This window comes from Prosopis cineraria, unplaced genomic scaffold (assembly GCF_029017545.1).
Source record: "Prosopis cineraria cultivar Desert tree isolate PC_DT_omini unplaced genomic scaffold, ASM2901754v1 PC2, whole genome shotgun sequence".
Classification (NCBI taxonomy): domain Eukaryota; kingdom Viridiplantae; phylum Streptophyta; class Magnoliopsida; order Fabales; family Fabaceae; genus Prosopis; species Prosopis cineraria.
This window is the reverse complement of record NW_026555333.1, coordinates 7,574,838-7,590,624: the sequence shown is the minus strand read 5'-3', so window position 1 is coordinate 7,590,624 and position 15,787 is coordinate 7,574,838. Positions and strand designations below refer to the sequence as shown.

Genomic DNA, 15,787 nt, shown 5'->3' with positions numbered 1-15,787 from the left:
ACAAACTTACTCGAAGCCTGGTTGAAAAGAAAAGAACAAAAACAAAACCAGTTTTTCATCCAAAGTTGTTCCGCAGTACGCAAAATCTCAATCAAGTTTCATTTTACTTCCTCACTTTCTATTTACAAGTGATTTTACATTTTCATGCCAAGACGATGGACATGGAACTGTCAATACAAAAATATGAATGCACAGCATTCAACTCGTATACAATGGGGCAACGCAGTACTGGATCAATTAGTAAGGCCCAGGCCAATAGTAAAAAGATCCTACACTAATGCCCTAGAAATTAAAATCCATCCAAATAAATCGCGAGGGGGAATTTTTTAAGACAGAAACAACAAGTAAAATAGAACATGTATCAGGCCATGTCATATTGGATTCCATGGCGTAAAGTGGAAAAAAAAAAAACGCATCATTCTCAATCCAATTCAAAAAAAAAAAAAGTATTGCAATAGGGTAAGGTGTCATATTGTTTTTTCAGATGAAAAAGAAATGGCCGGTACATCCTAATTCAAACTCATATCAAGTTTCAGTCATTGACATGCTGATTGATTTTTTTCCCCCAGAATTCAGCCTGATTGATTAGAAACTACAATTCTGCACCATGATACTAAAATCTTGTGAAAACTAATTATAATCCAATTATGGAATTGGTAACTGAACTTCAATAAAAAAAATGAAAAAAGTAATTCATATGTTAAATTTAACATCCAACAGCCATATCACCCACAAAGTCAACTCTTGAGCCTTTAAATTAAAACTCGGTTTCTGAGGACTGCCAATGTCACTTTGAGATAAGCATGTTCTACAGAAACAGAGCACAAAATGACTTGTTTTTCTCAAAATACAACACGAACTAATTTTTTGTTTAGTGAAGCCAAAAGCAGTTTCAAAAAAATCACATCTCTTCACCTTATTCAATGCCCACAAGAAAAACTAGCGCCCTAATGTTTGATCTCTATCTAAACTGCAGAATACTCATAAACAAAAATAAAAATCCTTTAATGCTACATTTGGATACATATGAAATTTGATTTGAATTTAGATTTGAGCCAAATTCCTTATTTGGGCACATAAAAATTTATGAAAATCCAAATTTTATCTCAATTCTTTCATAATTTGAAATTATTTCTAAACACTTGTTATTTTAAATCTCTACATACATCTTCAAAACACTACCTAATAGTAATTATCTTTGTTTTTTAAATTACTCAAACAAAAAATTTTAAATACATGAAATTAAAATGTGAAATTTTAAATTCAAATTTTAAATTCAAATCCATCAATTCAAACACTACTTAATATTATTTAGTTTAACATAAGGGTTTTAGTGATCAGTCTAAATCCCTCTACTTCAAGAGGTGAGAGGAAGGAAAATACATTAAAATTTTCCTCCCCTCCTTTAATTTTTTTTTTTTAACCAAATGAGAGAAGGAAAATACTTCTCTTCGAAATACCTCCAACTAAACATAACAAAATTTAGTCTATGGTACCAATATGTACTATGATATCCACCTAAGTTCCTCATCCTAATAGCCAAGATAAAAGGCGAGCCGCTGCCAAAATAAAAACAAAAAATATAGACGTACACACCATGTTCAGAAATTAACAAGGGTAAGAATCACATGAGCAGTCCTACAGGAAGGCCATGCAGTACAAGGCACATGCAATCGGATCATTTTCAGTGCAAACATGCAATATTAAGAGCATCAGACATGCAACGTCAAAGAACTAGCTGGTGAACAAACCTTAAGACTACCACAGATTGTCTGAGAGAGAGCTGAATTTAGAGTTGTGTTCAGGAAAATACTGTAATTCAAGAAGAAAGCCAGTATGCAGGAAAAAAGCAAAACAACCTGCCAGGCAAAATAAGAACAAGCACACAAAATTATTTTTAAAAGAAAGTTAAAGAGACCTGAGCAATTAACTTGAATAATTGATGCTAAAGAGTGAAGGCGAAAGAAATTGCTTTTCAATGAACTCGAATGGAAAAAAAATTATTTCTTGGATTTTGACCTTCAACCAAGAATGGCTGAATATATACATATAATTCAAGAGTCTGAAGTTCCAACTTGACTTAACAAAAATGAATTATTTATTTGTATTTTTTGACCAACCAAGAATGAAGAAGAACAACATTTGCTAGCACTTAAAGCAATGAAAGATCCAGAAAACTTAGTTTGTGGGAGCAAAATTTGTACATAACATAAATATTAATATTAATGTCATTATTAAATTAATTATAATTCTTATTAAATTATATTAAATTTAAAATTTATTAAAATTAAATGCTATTAAAGAATTATACAGAATATAAAATTATAATAACATAAATTATACTCTCTCCATTAAAAAATATAGGTGTTTTTTACTTTTTAAGGTGTAATTATTGCTTTTTTTCAAAAGTGCCCCTATTAATAATGATTTTATGTTTATTATAGGGTGTTTAATTGGAATAAATATGAAAAAAATAGGGTTAGTTTGAAAGTAAATAACTACTTCATTAGATGGTAAGATTCAATTAAAAATATCTTACATTTTAGAACGCAGAGAGTATCTATTATAATTCTGCTTTTTATTTAAATTAATAAAACTTAAGTCTCTTGTGTTTTGACCAATAAAAGTGAGTTCAATTCATAAGAACTTAATTTATATTCCTTTAAGATTTGTCTCATCTAAACTTTTCTGTGCCAACAAGATTTAACTCTTTTATATGATATACTTTTTTATGATAAAATTTTCAATTTAAACATACAATAAGAAAAAAATTATTTTTTTAAACTATTACTCCTTTCTTTTTAAAATTTTTATTTAAGATTAAAACTCATAAATAAGATCTTGGCAAAATAAACTTTTTAAAAAATTTGTGAAATTTTTTATGGGATCACACGAATTTTTTTTTTCCTTTTTTGAGGCGGCAGGGGCAGGGGCAGCTAAAATTTTTGAATACAGACAAATAAAATATTTAAAATCACGATTTGTATTTTTGTTGGGCTTGTGAGGGTAATTGCCTCCTCTATATTACAAGTATGGATCTGTCCCTGCACTCAAGGCAGAACATGGAGAAAAAATACAAATTGTCACCTTCAAGTCACCCTGAACTAGTGTCAGGATCAGCAGAACTGGTCCACACATGATACCTATAACAAAGTAGAAAACATTTCAAATCAAATCAGATTAAAAAAAAAAAAAAGATGAACCACATGTTCAAATTTCAATAGTGCCAAAACACGATTAGAGAGTTCAAAGGCTAATGGATAAAATCTATTAACTTACTGTTACACCACATGAGGCCAAAACTATTAAGCCCACTGGTTTTTCCTCAGAGAAGGATATAATAAATATAACTGTCAGGCTGAAAAAAAGGGAACAAGGTGTAGAAGTTGGACATTATAAGAGAGTGCGGGTATTGAATACGACCAACACGGGCAATGGTAGCAAGATATGTCGCTGTGCTGATGTTTGCCATGAAAACAATCGAATAGCCATAAGCATCAAATGACAAGTCTCTCACTCCCGCAACTAGAGCACCAAAACCAATCAAGCCAACACTGACAACAACCTTATAAATTTCAGTTGGATGAAGGAATCAGGAATATGTTCATTCAAGCAACAATTTTAAGTTTGATGTTAAAAGGGAAAAAGGGGAATAAATAATAAACAGTTCAATGGACTTTGTTTGAAAATAATCTAAGGAAACCCAATTCACCACCTGGAGGATGCATGTACAAGATTCACTGCAGAACTCATACGAAGCTCATAATTAATTTTTCCCATCTCTCACTATATCAACAATGTAGAAATTCAGTGCTTTATTTTCTCGTAACTTATTGAATACCACCAACATACATTTATCAAAGATAGGAGTAGGAGAGAGAACCAAATTCTCAAGCAACTAGGTAAAAACACCTATTTAAACAAAATAAAATGACTGAATACTCTCTCTGTTTAAATCAAATTGACCTCCCAATAACATAGTAATTTATCTTTAAATTAACTCTATCTTTTTATATTTACTCTTATTTAATAGGATATTTTGCCCTAAAATAAATATAAAGTAATTCATTCAATAAAAATACTTTAAAAAAAAAAAAAAATGATTATATCTTGAAAGATTAAAAATACATTATATTTTTTAACATCTAACCTTTTAAAAAATATTTTATATTTTTTAACAGAGAAAGTAAAACATAAGTGTCGCACCCGGAAAAATGCGACGCGGACGGCGCGCGAGCGAAGGTCCCGGCCTTCACGGCGGGAACCAGATCGAACGAGGAGTCGCCACCAAGATTTTGAGAGAAATCTCGGGAAACCGATTAAAAGGAGGATAAGGATGATCTGCGTAATCAGAGAATAGGTTCGGGAGTCGGTTGAGTGTGGGGAAGGTGTTAGGCACCCCACAACACCCGTTCGTCAAACGGTTACCTGAAGTTTGCTGTGCTCTATTAATATAGTTTTATAATTATTTTAATTATCCCTCTTGTATTTATGTGTTTGATAAAAATGATAAGAATTAGGTGAAAATATTTATTTATTTACAAGGAGGACGACTTGACTCAGAATCTGACTCTGAGGCCTACGTACCCTGTGATGGGGATCAAAGTCCACGTAGTTCGGGCTTAAGAGTTTGTCGGTAAAAATATTTTTTGAAGAGAAATTAATTAGAAATAACTCACCATTTTGCAAATAAAACAATTTCTGAAATTTTGATATGTGTGTTTTAAATTGCAAAAGGTAATTTAATTTTAATTATTTTCTCAATTTTTGAATTTTGAGTTAAAGAAAAGGAAATGGTTTAAAATCATTTTTTTTATCTCTTATGATTGGGAATTTTAATTGCAATAACTACAGAACCTTATTGTTCATGCGGTAATGCAATTGCTCTAAATATCTGCGGAGATTCTGAAATCTCACATGATAGAAGAGTTCGGCAATTTAATTTATTTATTTATATTCTTATGTACATTTTGAGTATTAAAAATGTATTTTAAGTATGTATATACATGTTTTGAAGAATTTTAATCATCATACCTGCAAAGCCTTATTGACTTATGCGGTAATATGATTATCCTAAATATCTACGGAGATTCTAAAATCTCACACGATACAGGAATTAAATTTAATTAATTGATTTAATTAATTATATAATATATATATATATATATTTTAAAAACTAAATCGTTATATCTGCAGAGTCTTATTGACTCACACGATAATACGATGATCTTAGAAGCCTACGGAGATTCAAAAATCTCACATGACTAAAAGATATAATTGATAAATATGGTTACAATTTAAATATATTAATTTGGTTAATTAAGTTTCTTAAATTGTATACTATATGATTATTTACAAAAATTATTTATTTATTATAAAAAATGGATGATCACTATATCTGCGAGGATTTATTATCCCACACGATAATATGATTAATTCAAGTCCCTACAAAGATTCTCGTAATCTTACACGGAACTTAAATGGATTATTTAGATTATAAAAAGACAGTTGGTTTTAACGGTTGGTCATTGAAACCATTGATTGTACATATAAATTGGATCTCTATACCTGCAAAATCTTATTGATTTACACGGTATAAGATCACTTTAAATGCCTGCGAAAATTCTTAAAATCTCACACGGCAAGTTAATAAAATACAAGAAACCTTCTCTTATTCATTTGTTTTTTTTTAGATGAGAATTGAATTCTCTCCTCTTAATCTTTTATACAATTGTACATGTGGATAGAAAGTGTCATATGGTATGAGTGTAACAATATTATTGACAAGTAAAGGACCTTAAATTAATGGAGATAAAAAAAATAATGCTCATACATGTTAATATACACATTTAAAGACCTCGCTTAATAATTATACTAATTCTGTATTTGAAATGAAATTGTGCCTAATAATCAAATTTAGCTTAGCTATGATAGGAAACAAAAATTATCATCTGCAATTTCTCTATTATTTCTTTTTCAAACCCTCTTTTCTTAAAAAAAAATATGACAATTGCAATGAAATCACTTGGGAGCTGAAAAATATGAGACAAAACATTTAAACATGAAATCCATTTTGGAATAGTAAACAGAAATTAAACACGTATATTTTGGATTCAGAAGCAAGAACCTGCGCGTATGGGACGTCCAGATCTGTCTCAGCCTCTTCTTTCTCCTCTCCGTTTCTGTTTCTTCTTTCTCCTCTCCGCCTCTTCTCTTCTTTTCCTTTCGTGCTCTGTTTTCTGTTTCTTCCGTACGTACGTTTCTCCTTCCTTTCTCCAGCCAAAAAACGCACTCCTCTTCTTCGTTTCCTCTACTTTGTTCCAGCCGGAATAGCCTTTCTCCCTCAGCCTCTGTTTCACCTCTCTCCGTCTTTATCCTTTTTCGTTCAGCTTCTGGCCTCCCTCGTTTCCTTCTCAGCTTTTCCGGAAAGAAAAGCTCCTCCGCCACGTCCTCTGTTTCACGTCTTCCGGTCCTCTCTCTCCTCTGTATATTTTTTACGTTGCTTCCCCCTCCTTCTCGGTCACTCTTCTCTTCTCTTCTCCTTCGTTTTTTTGTGCTCTGTTTTCTGTTTCTTCTGTCTATCTGTTTCTCTCTTCCTTTCTTTCAGTCCAAAAAAACCGTCCCTCCCTCTGTTTTTCATTCAGTCTTATATAGGGGATGGAAGAGGTGAATCATTGCTTTCCTGCTCCGCTTTTCCTTTCTGCTGTGTTTTCTGTGTGCGCCAAAGTCTGCTCTGTTTTTCTGCGTTTCTGTCTCTATTTTCTGTGCTGTCCCGTCTGCTTTCTCTGCTGTGCCATTTCCTTCATGCATGCATGCGTCCTTAGTTCTGTTTCTTTTCTCCTGCCAGCCGAAAGTATATGCGTACGTGTTCCGGTTGCTTACTATTCTTTATGCTCTGTTTTGCTTCTTCTGCGTTTCATGTCTGTTTTCTGCTGTTTCTTTCAGCGTCTGCAGCTCGTGCGTTCTGTTGTTTCTGTCCTTTTTCCTGCTACATGGCCGAAAGTGTATGCTTATTTTATTTCTGCGTCTCTGTGCCTGTGTTTCTTCGCTGTTTCTGCATTTCTTTGCTGTTTTTGCATTTTGTGTCTCTGCATTTCATGTCTCTTTTCTGCTGTTTTCTTCTTTTTTGCACACATGGCCGAAAGAGTATATGTGTGCGTGTGTTCTGATGCTCTCTTCCTTTTTTTTTTAGCCATTCTTTAATGCTCTTTTTTTTTTGTTAATTAGATTGAGGGAGAGAAAGAAAAGTTTACATATTTTTTAAATGGAAAAAATTTAAGGAGAGAAATTTAAAAAAAAAGTTGAGTCTCAAAAAAAATTGATTCCCAATATCTTTGAATGGTTGGGATAATTTGAGAGAGATTTTTTTTAAAAAAAAATTGAGCAAGATTTTTTTTTGAAAATATAATCCTAAAAGGATCAAATTTCATTTTTATATTTTTTATATTTTTTTTGTTTTTTTATTATTAAAATTTAAAAAAAATGCCCGGATAAAATACGGTGTTCACAATAAGGGGTAAAACCAAACTGAGACAGCTGGGGGACTATAAAGAAAACAATTTATTAAACAAATAAAAGCAATCTAAACATATTAATCACACGATGCATGCCCATAACAAGTGATGTAAAGGCCCAATGAACCTGACATTGCAACCATGCATAACGTGACCAATTACTCTCGCAATTATAATGAAGTTCATTTTGTTATACATCTCAAATACTTAATCAAAAGTTCAGATATTTAATCATGAAAGCATTTACCTGAAAATGACATACGATGAATATCTCTGCCCAACAAGAAAAAACTCAACAATCATAGCAAATACCACTGTTGTCCTCCTAAGGGTGGTGTACATTGGAACATTTACTCCGTGAACAGACGCCATGATGACTAGCTTTCAAGGAGAAATGCAAGAATGGGGAAAAAAAATCATTAAAATAAATGACAAGAGAAAACCAATGATGACTAGGAATTTATCCTTTAAAAAAATATGTTCCCGATAGGGGCAGGGTGTGCATCAAAGTCTTCAGTGATACAAATTTTGTTGAGTTGCCATATAAAATCAAGGAATCACCTGTTGTGACAGAGATTATCTTCCACCTCCTCAATATATACAAAAAAGAACAAGAACATACGATCTGCAGCAGAAAGAAACAGATAGTCATGTCTAAATTTGAGATAAATTAAATAGGTTTTGAGAACAATCAGAATGGTATAAGCTGCAACTCCAGTGGGGGCAACACAGGCATACATACTGCAGAGATGCCAGGAGAATTTAGATTCAATAACATTTCCTTCTGCCCATTCACCGAGGCACGAAAGTGTATGAGAAACTTTTATATTGGAGAAGGTAATCAATAAATCACAAGCACATAGGGAGTTCTTCACAGCCAAAGATTTTAAGATGTTCCTGTTTTTGCTCTCTCTACTGAGAGCGGTCAAATATAGAAGACCTTTTGTTCACAACTTCAAAACCTCTAATATAACAAATTTGCAACTTGTATAATCTTGGCTTGATCAGGGCACCATTATTATTATTATTATTTATTTTAAAATGATATAATTAAACTAAAATTATTCTAAAAATATCAAACTCAAGAGCCATGAACTGCCAAAGAAAATTAAAATGCATTCATATAAAGGATAATGAAATACAAAGCAACTATCTTTCTAAGGATCAACCTGAAGAAATGTGATGACATTTGCATATGGGAAGTGGTAAGATGAAAGAGCTGCCTTATTTGAACATCAACAACAACACTACAAATCAAGAAAACAAATGAATGAGTAACTGATGACAAGGGAAAGGGAGAAAAAAAGCAGTTTTCATCTCCTAAGCGTTAAGTCGCGCATGACAGGCACGATACATGTTGAGAGAGATTTGTAAAACTAATAATAAGGCTAGCATAAAGGAAGTCGGCTGCTTAATGAAACCAGTCAACTAGAATCTAACAAAGGTGAAGGATTCACTTCTAAAAGGCACCAATGGTGGAATAAGAGGAACGAGTTTGTTCTACAACTTTTATATAGAAAGTAGACTGTTCATCTTCCAAAAAGCAAAGTTGGCCATGATGATTGATTAGTCTAACCATCGGACTGGTCAAAATGGTAACTCCAGAAACTTCAATAATTCTTTTAAAGTTATTGGTTATGTCGCTCAAACTACAAATGCTTGTATGCTTGTGTTCTTTCATGTGAACAGTCAAATATCTAAGGAGAAGTGGCAATGATGATTTGCATCGATATAAAAGAGAGATTGAAAAGCTAGACCCAAAGAGACACTCGAAAACAAGATAATGGGGACAAAATGGATAAAAGACTAACACATGAAAGGCATCTTCCTTCAGGTTAAAAAAAACAAAGGAAAGAAAAGGTATTTTCCTTAATTGGAGAATTACTTTAGGCAAGGACCATATTTACTACAGGTAGATGTACAATTGTTTAAATAGTAAAGTTTGTAAAAAGAGAATAAGAGATACAGTAAAATTAGGTGAATAAAAATGAAAATTGGACAAGAAATAAAGACGCACCTGCTCATGACATGTGAGAGAGTAGCGGAGTGTCACAATCTTGGAACTCCCTAATCCTTAAACCGTGCCGGCCTTAGCGTGATCAACCTCTTGATCTTTGCTAAGTCAGCGACACCCTCAGGATGTAAGTAAAGAAACTAGGAAACTTGAACACAAGAGAGAAGAGAGCTTGGATGAGAGAACTTGAGAGCTTAGAACTTTGATTATTTTCCTTGTTGTTTACAAATGAGGGGTTGTGGAGGTATTTATAGGCCTCCCCCTTTCTCTAGAAAATTCCTACCTCCTTAATGAACGGTGAAGATCAATCTAATCCTACGATTTACATTCATCCTCTAGAGTATTTCATGAAAATATCTACAATAAATATCTAAATATTTACAAGGATATTTCTGGACTAATATTTAAGATATGTGTGAAATGTTCTAGAACATTCTAAAATATCCTAGAATATTCTAAACGTCTCCACATTCCTCTCTAAATTTCTAAAATCTTTTAGAAACTTTTAAATTTCTTTAGATTATTTTAGATTGTTTTAGATGCTTCTAGAACATTCTAAAACATAATAGATTCTTTTTGAACATCCTGAATTTTCTTGAAAATCTCTACATCATCTTGGACGTCTCCAAAAGCATCATATCCTTATGGTTTCTTCTCTTTTTGAAGAGAGGTTATGACAGGAGGCTCTAAGTCTAGTGATGGCAGACCCTTTAAAGAGCTTCTCATCAACTAGGAAAAGTGCCTTTCCATCTTGGTCCTTTAGAGTATCCAATAGAAGCAATGTTAGATTCTTCGACGAAGTGGACGGTCTTGGAGGCATTTCCCAATGCTTTCTATACGGAAGATTTTTTCTTTGTGTGTGTGTCTTTTTTTTTTAGGTTTTGGGGGAGGGAATAAGGCCCTATCTTGCCTTGATTATTGTTGGGAAATGAAAATGGAGAAGGAGATGATGTGATTTAGAGGAAAATTCTACCTTAACGAGGGCAAAACGTACCTCGTCATAAACTCAGAGGCGAGCCATGACTTGGAAGCTTGACTTCGCTCGAAAGTCGTAACTCTTCCTGCTTAAATTAAATAAACCAAAAGCCAGACCAGAAATGTTCTTTCTAACTTGGCTGATCGAACATGTGATACTACTTTTTATTTTTAGTTTAATATTTTTTTTAAAGAATGACAACTAAGTCGGAGAAAAATTAATTTATTCAACCTAAATTTCAAACAATTTTAAAATACCAAACAAATATTTTGATCCTTAATGATTTTATTCTAATAGATGCATGGATAAGTGACTTTGTATTTAAATTTTATGACTTTGTTATAATAAATTTATAACTTATTTTTCCAAATTTAACAAAAAAAATAATTTGCAAATTTAGCTTTCAGTTTTATAGGATAAATTTGTAACTTATTTTTTGACTTTTAAGAGGGAAGTAGATGTTAATGTTTAAAGTTGAAAAGTAACAAAATCACTCTTCTAATAACTCTAGAGATTTGTAAGTTTGATTCTTAATTTTGTAATTTAAAATTAATAAATTTACAATTTATTTCTAAATTTTAAGCAAATAACACATATGCTAATGTTTAAAGTTGGGAAAAAACAAGGTCATCATTCTAACAGTTATAGGGATTTACAAGTTCAACTTCTAATTTTACAGCTTCGAATTGATAAATTTATAACTTGTTTTTCAAATTTTAAGGGAGGATACAAATGTTAATAATTAAAGTTGAAAAGTAATAAAGTTATTGTCCTAATAGTTTTAGAGAGTTGCAAGTTTGGCTCTTGATTTTGTAACTTTGAATTGATTGAATTGATGAATTTATAACTTATTTTTTAAATTTTAATCAAATTTTATCAAAAACAAATACATGGGATTTTACTGGTATTCCAAAATTGGTTGGGAATTTGAAATTTTTTTAAAGATTATATTTATTTCCTAAATATTTTAACCCACAATGAAATGAGTTGAAAAAGATTGGAAGGATAAAAATATATATGAAGATATGTAAAAATTGAAATGATAAAAAAATTGTAATGAGTCCATAAAGCATCTGTAACATCCCAATTTGAATTCAAGGGCTAGATTAATTAATTAAGAGATTTAATTAGTTAATTATGATAATTAAAAGTTAAGTATAGAGTTTGGATAGCTATTTATGTTTAATGGATACTTTAATGGGTTTAGAATAGGGCCTCAAGAGTTATTGAGTCATCTTATGCTTGGATTTTGAGCTTAAGTAAGGCTGCTCATTTTGGGCCATTCGACATGGCAGATGATGCAGTTCGTCGTGACAGATGCATTAAATTTTAAAATCAAAGAGGTATAGTCAATTTTCATCTCAGAATAAATTTTTGAGTTCCCTTCAATAGAGGATGAGGAGGGCTCTATTAAAGCTTGTCTTGGGGTCATTTAGAGCTTGTGTAAGGCTAGTCATACATTAAGTAAGCTTCATACCCTCTTCTTCTTGTTCATTCTTTAAGTTTCTGGCTTTAAAAGGGGCTGTCTAAAATGACAGCCAAGTTGGGATATCTAAATGGCTTCAACAAAGCCTATGGGTTATCTTAAATAGCTTTAATTAATGGGTTACAGTGGTTTATAGCATTAAATGTAATTAATGAGAGATTTAGAGTTAACCTAAATTTTAAATAATTAAGTTTAAACTAACAAGGATAGCTAGCAATGAGTATTAACCTTGTCGAGAGCTAAATAAACTAACGGAAATTAGGTGTGGGGTTAGTTAGGCTTAATCATGCCTAATGATGGGTTTAGGCTTTAATTAAGGGTTAATTAATGACGATTAGTGGTTAATGCTATTTTATGGCATTATTTGTAAAGCACAATGTGCTGGAGCTCACATTGGTGGATTGATGGGAAGCTTTCTCAAAAATTCAAAGTTACACTCTTGGGATGGTAAGCCTAAAAGTTAAGGTAATGAAGAATTTTAGTTATTGTACATCATAGTGTCTATAACTATAATTTTTATACTGTGTTATCATTGGCTTGAAATGGGTAACATGGTCTTGTTGATTAATATATTGACTTTGAGTTAATGTTATATAGTAAACATGTACACTAGTGATAAAGATGCTTTATGGCTATATATATGTGGACGCTTTATAGTAGTGAGATATGATGTATTATATGCTTGGATTGGTTATGCATTGCTAACATGGATATGATGAAATATGGTAATTATGTGGTTGTATGAATTACAATAACACATAAGTTCTATTGATAATGAATATGTTGAGTTACCGTATTATGCATGAGTATGTATTTATATGTGTTGACTAAACTTGCATGATCAATGTTTCTGTTTTAGTTATTTTTGAAAGAAAAGTAATCATTACTTAAATTAAGTAGTTATGGTTATTTACAACACTTGAGTCAAAAATTTGCATAGAGGAACTTGTAATTACTTATTTCATTTTAGTCATTGCTAGAAGAAAAATAGTTATTACTTAAACTACAGTAGTTATGAATATTTACAAGATTTAGACTATAGTGAATAAAAAATTTACTCAAAAAAATTATAACTACTTGTTCTATTTTAGTTATTACTAAAAAAGTAGTCATTGTTTAAACTAAAATAGTCACTGATATTTATAATATTTGAACTTCAATGAATCAAAAATTTGCACAAGTAAAGTTATAATTGCTTATTTATTTTAGTCATTGTCAGAAAAAAGTAGTTATTATTTAAACTAAAGTAGTCACTGATATTTATTTTTTGGGTTAGATCTATTACTTTTTTAATTTTAAATTAGGGGGTATTTTACTCATGTCACTAAAAATCATTAATGTTAGAAAAGTCTCTAGAAACATGAGAAGAATTATAACATTTCGCGAGATTTCATTGTCATTGCATATTTTAAGGGGATTTGTTTGTTGTTTTCTCTCTTTTTTATATTATAAGATACTTTCTCTGTTAAAAAATGTAAAACATTTTTTGAGGAGTTGGATGTTAAAAATGTAAGGTATTTTTAGTCTTTCGAAATATAATAATTTTTTTTCAAAAGTATCCCTATTGATAATAATTTTATATTTATTATAGTGTGGGATTCAGTTAAAAGTACATTATATTTTTCAATAGAGAGAGTAATTTTTTTAAGTTTCTTGAATTATTTTCCTAGTTTTTTAGTATGCCAAAATAATGGTGAATGGTAAGTATAAGCAAGAAGGTGAATAAAAATTTATGAAAGTAAATTAAATTAAAACAAACCATTAAAAAGACTAAAATGATACTCCTTTCATTTATTGTCATAAGGCAAATCTTTCAAGGTTTATGTTTAAATATTTTTTAAAATCTTAAATATAATTAATTTGTTTATCTCCTTTGACATGAAATCATCATGTATTTTTACATAATGACAATTGAACTTTGACCTGGTCAAAAGTTACATTTAACCGGGTGATTATAAAGGCGGATGATGCAGTTTGCCGTGACAGATGCATTAAATTTTAAAATCAAAGAGGTGTAGTCAATTTTCATTTTAGAATAAATTTTTAAGTTCCCTTCAATAGAGGACGAGGAGGGCTCTATTAAAGCTTGTCTTGGGGTCATTTAGAGCTTGTATAAGGCTAGTCATACATTAAGTAAGCTTTATACTCTCTTCTTCTTGTTCATTCTTTTGAGTTTCTGGCTTTAGAAGGTTATGATTAAGTTTAGTGATATTCATGCAAAGGAATATGAGTGGTTAAGATGGAATTTGTCTCTCATATTAGTTGAGAAATATTACTGGGCTCCTTGATAAGTAAAATTGAGAAAATATATGGTCATACTATAATGAAAAAGTTTTTTTCATTCTTATGTCAGTCCACTTAGAGATCGAGGAAGTAATGGTTAGGTAAAAAAATGATAATTTCATATTTCATACTTGACCGAAATATTGCTTGATAAAAGGGATATGATACGATTATATGATAGGTTGCATCGGATTAACAATTCCTATATGAATTGGGTAGTTGCAATGCCTTGCTAGAGGCCACTTGTGACTTGTGAGCTAATAACATAATTAGCCTATTGCCAATTTCATATTGACCTAAAGGGTCGCACACAAAAATAACCCAACTTAAACTATAATGTCCAAGTTTATTGAATCTAAAATATATTTAGATTCAATGAATGTAATATAAAGTAAATGAAATATATATATATATATATATAATTATTTAAATATATATATACACATATATGCATATTTTCGTGTGTACGTATATGTATAATATAACATGCATATAATATATATATTATATTATATTATATTATATTATATTATATTATGTTATATTATATTGTGTTAGTTTTAAATTTAATTTTATGTTATAGATTAAATTTAATAACTAACATGATATGAGAGAATATCATGTCAGTTTTATAATTTAAATTTATAAGATAAATTTGAATTAGATATGATATCATAGATTAAATTTATGAGATAAATTTAATTAATTTTTTGTTGGTTCATTAAAGGAAGACACAAAAAAAACCCTAATCTATATAAATGATGTAGGATGGGGCATGCTCATGAGTGAGAGTTAGAAAAGTCCTGACAGCAAAACACATTGAGAGTCACATAAACACCCTAGAGAAAAGTAGTTCAATATTTTGAGAAAACAAACAGACATTTTTAAAGCGCTAGCATACCATTTAAGCTGGAGAATTGTTCTTGTGAATATCGATAGAGGAAGCAGATCGACTTTGTCAGCTCCTGAGATCCAATTTCTTGAAGAGAACGCACGTGAAGCACAAAATAAAAAGGTAACTCTTTTTCTCACTTTAATTTAAATGAGTTCGTTCGGTCTACATTGGGATAGAAAATAATCTACTCCACAAGAGTTATCTTTCCTATACGTAAAACTTGATTTTTTTTAGAACTAGATTAAGTAAATAAGAAAAAATATGCTTTCCAAGAGCCCATTCTATTGGTTGTGATGGAGCTTACAAGGAATCTATAAAACCCACTAAATAAACCCAATATTTAAGAGATTAGAGGAGTGCGTGGACAAAGAGCCAAACCAAATAGTTCTAATGTAAGGGCAATCACAAAAAATTTGGTTGAGAAACTGTCGTGTCCAAAGACACATTGCAAATTAGAGTTGAGAAGATGTTAATTTCTGTAAGATATCCCCTGTAGGAATAGCTTGATGTACAAGTTTCCAGATGAAGATGAGTGTCTTAAATGGAAGGTGAAGCTTCCAAATGAAGTTCCATATGCTTTCTTTAGATAGGGCACTAACTTGAGTTGAGATAGATACTC

General features: G+C 31.0%; 1 protein-coding gene across 1 annotated transcript; it reads right to left on the bottom strand.

The window, feature by feature from the left end:
• Nucleotides 1-233: 233 nt before the first annotated feature.
• LOC129302106 (UDP-N-acetylglucosamine transporter UGNT1) lies at nt 234-10,348 on the bottom strand. The gene is given in 11 exon segments (XM_054940783.1): nt 234-269; nt 1,752-1,862; nt 1,936-1,971; nt 3,088-3,143; nt 3,280-3,324; nt 3,424-3,554; nt 7,762-7,895; nt 7,948-8,139; nt 8,684-8,743; nt 8,745-8,761; nt 10,207-10,348. Coding segments are annotated over 11 exon segments (960 nt in total).
• Between the last annotated feature and the right edge of the window lie 5,439 nt (nt 10,349-15,787).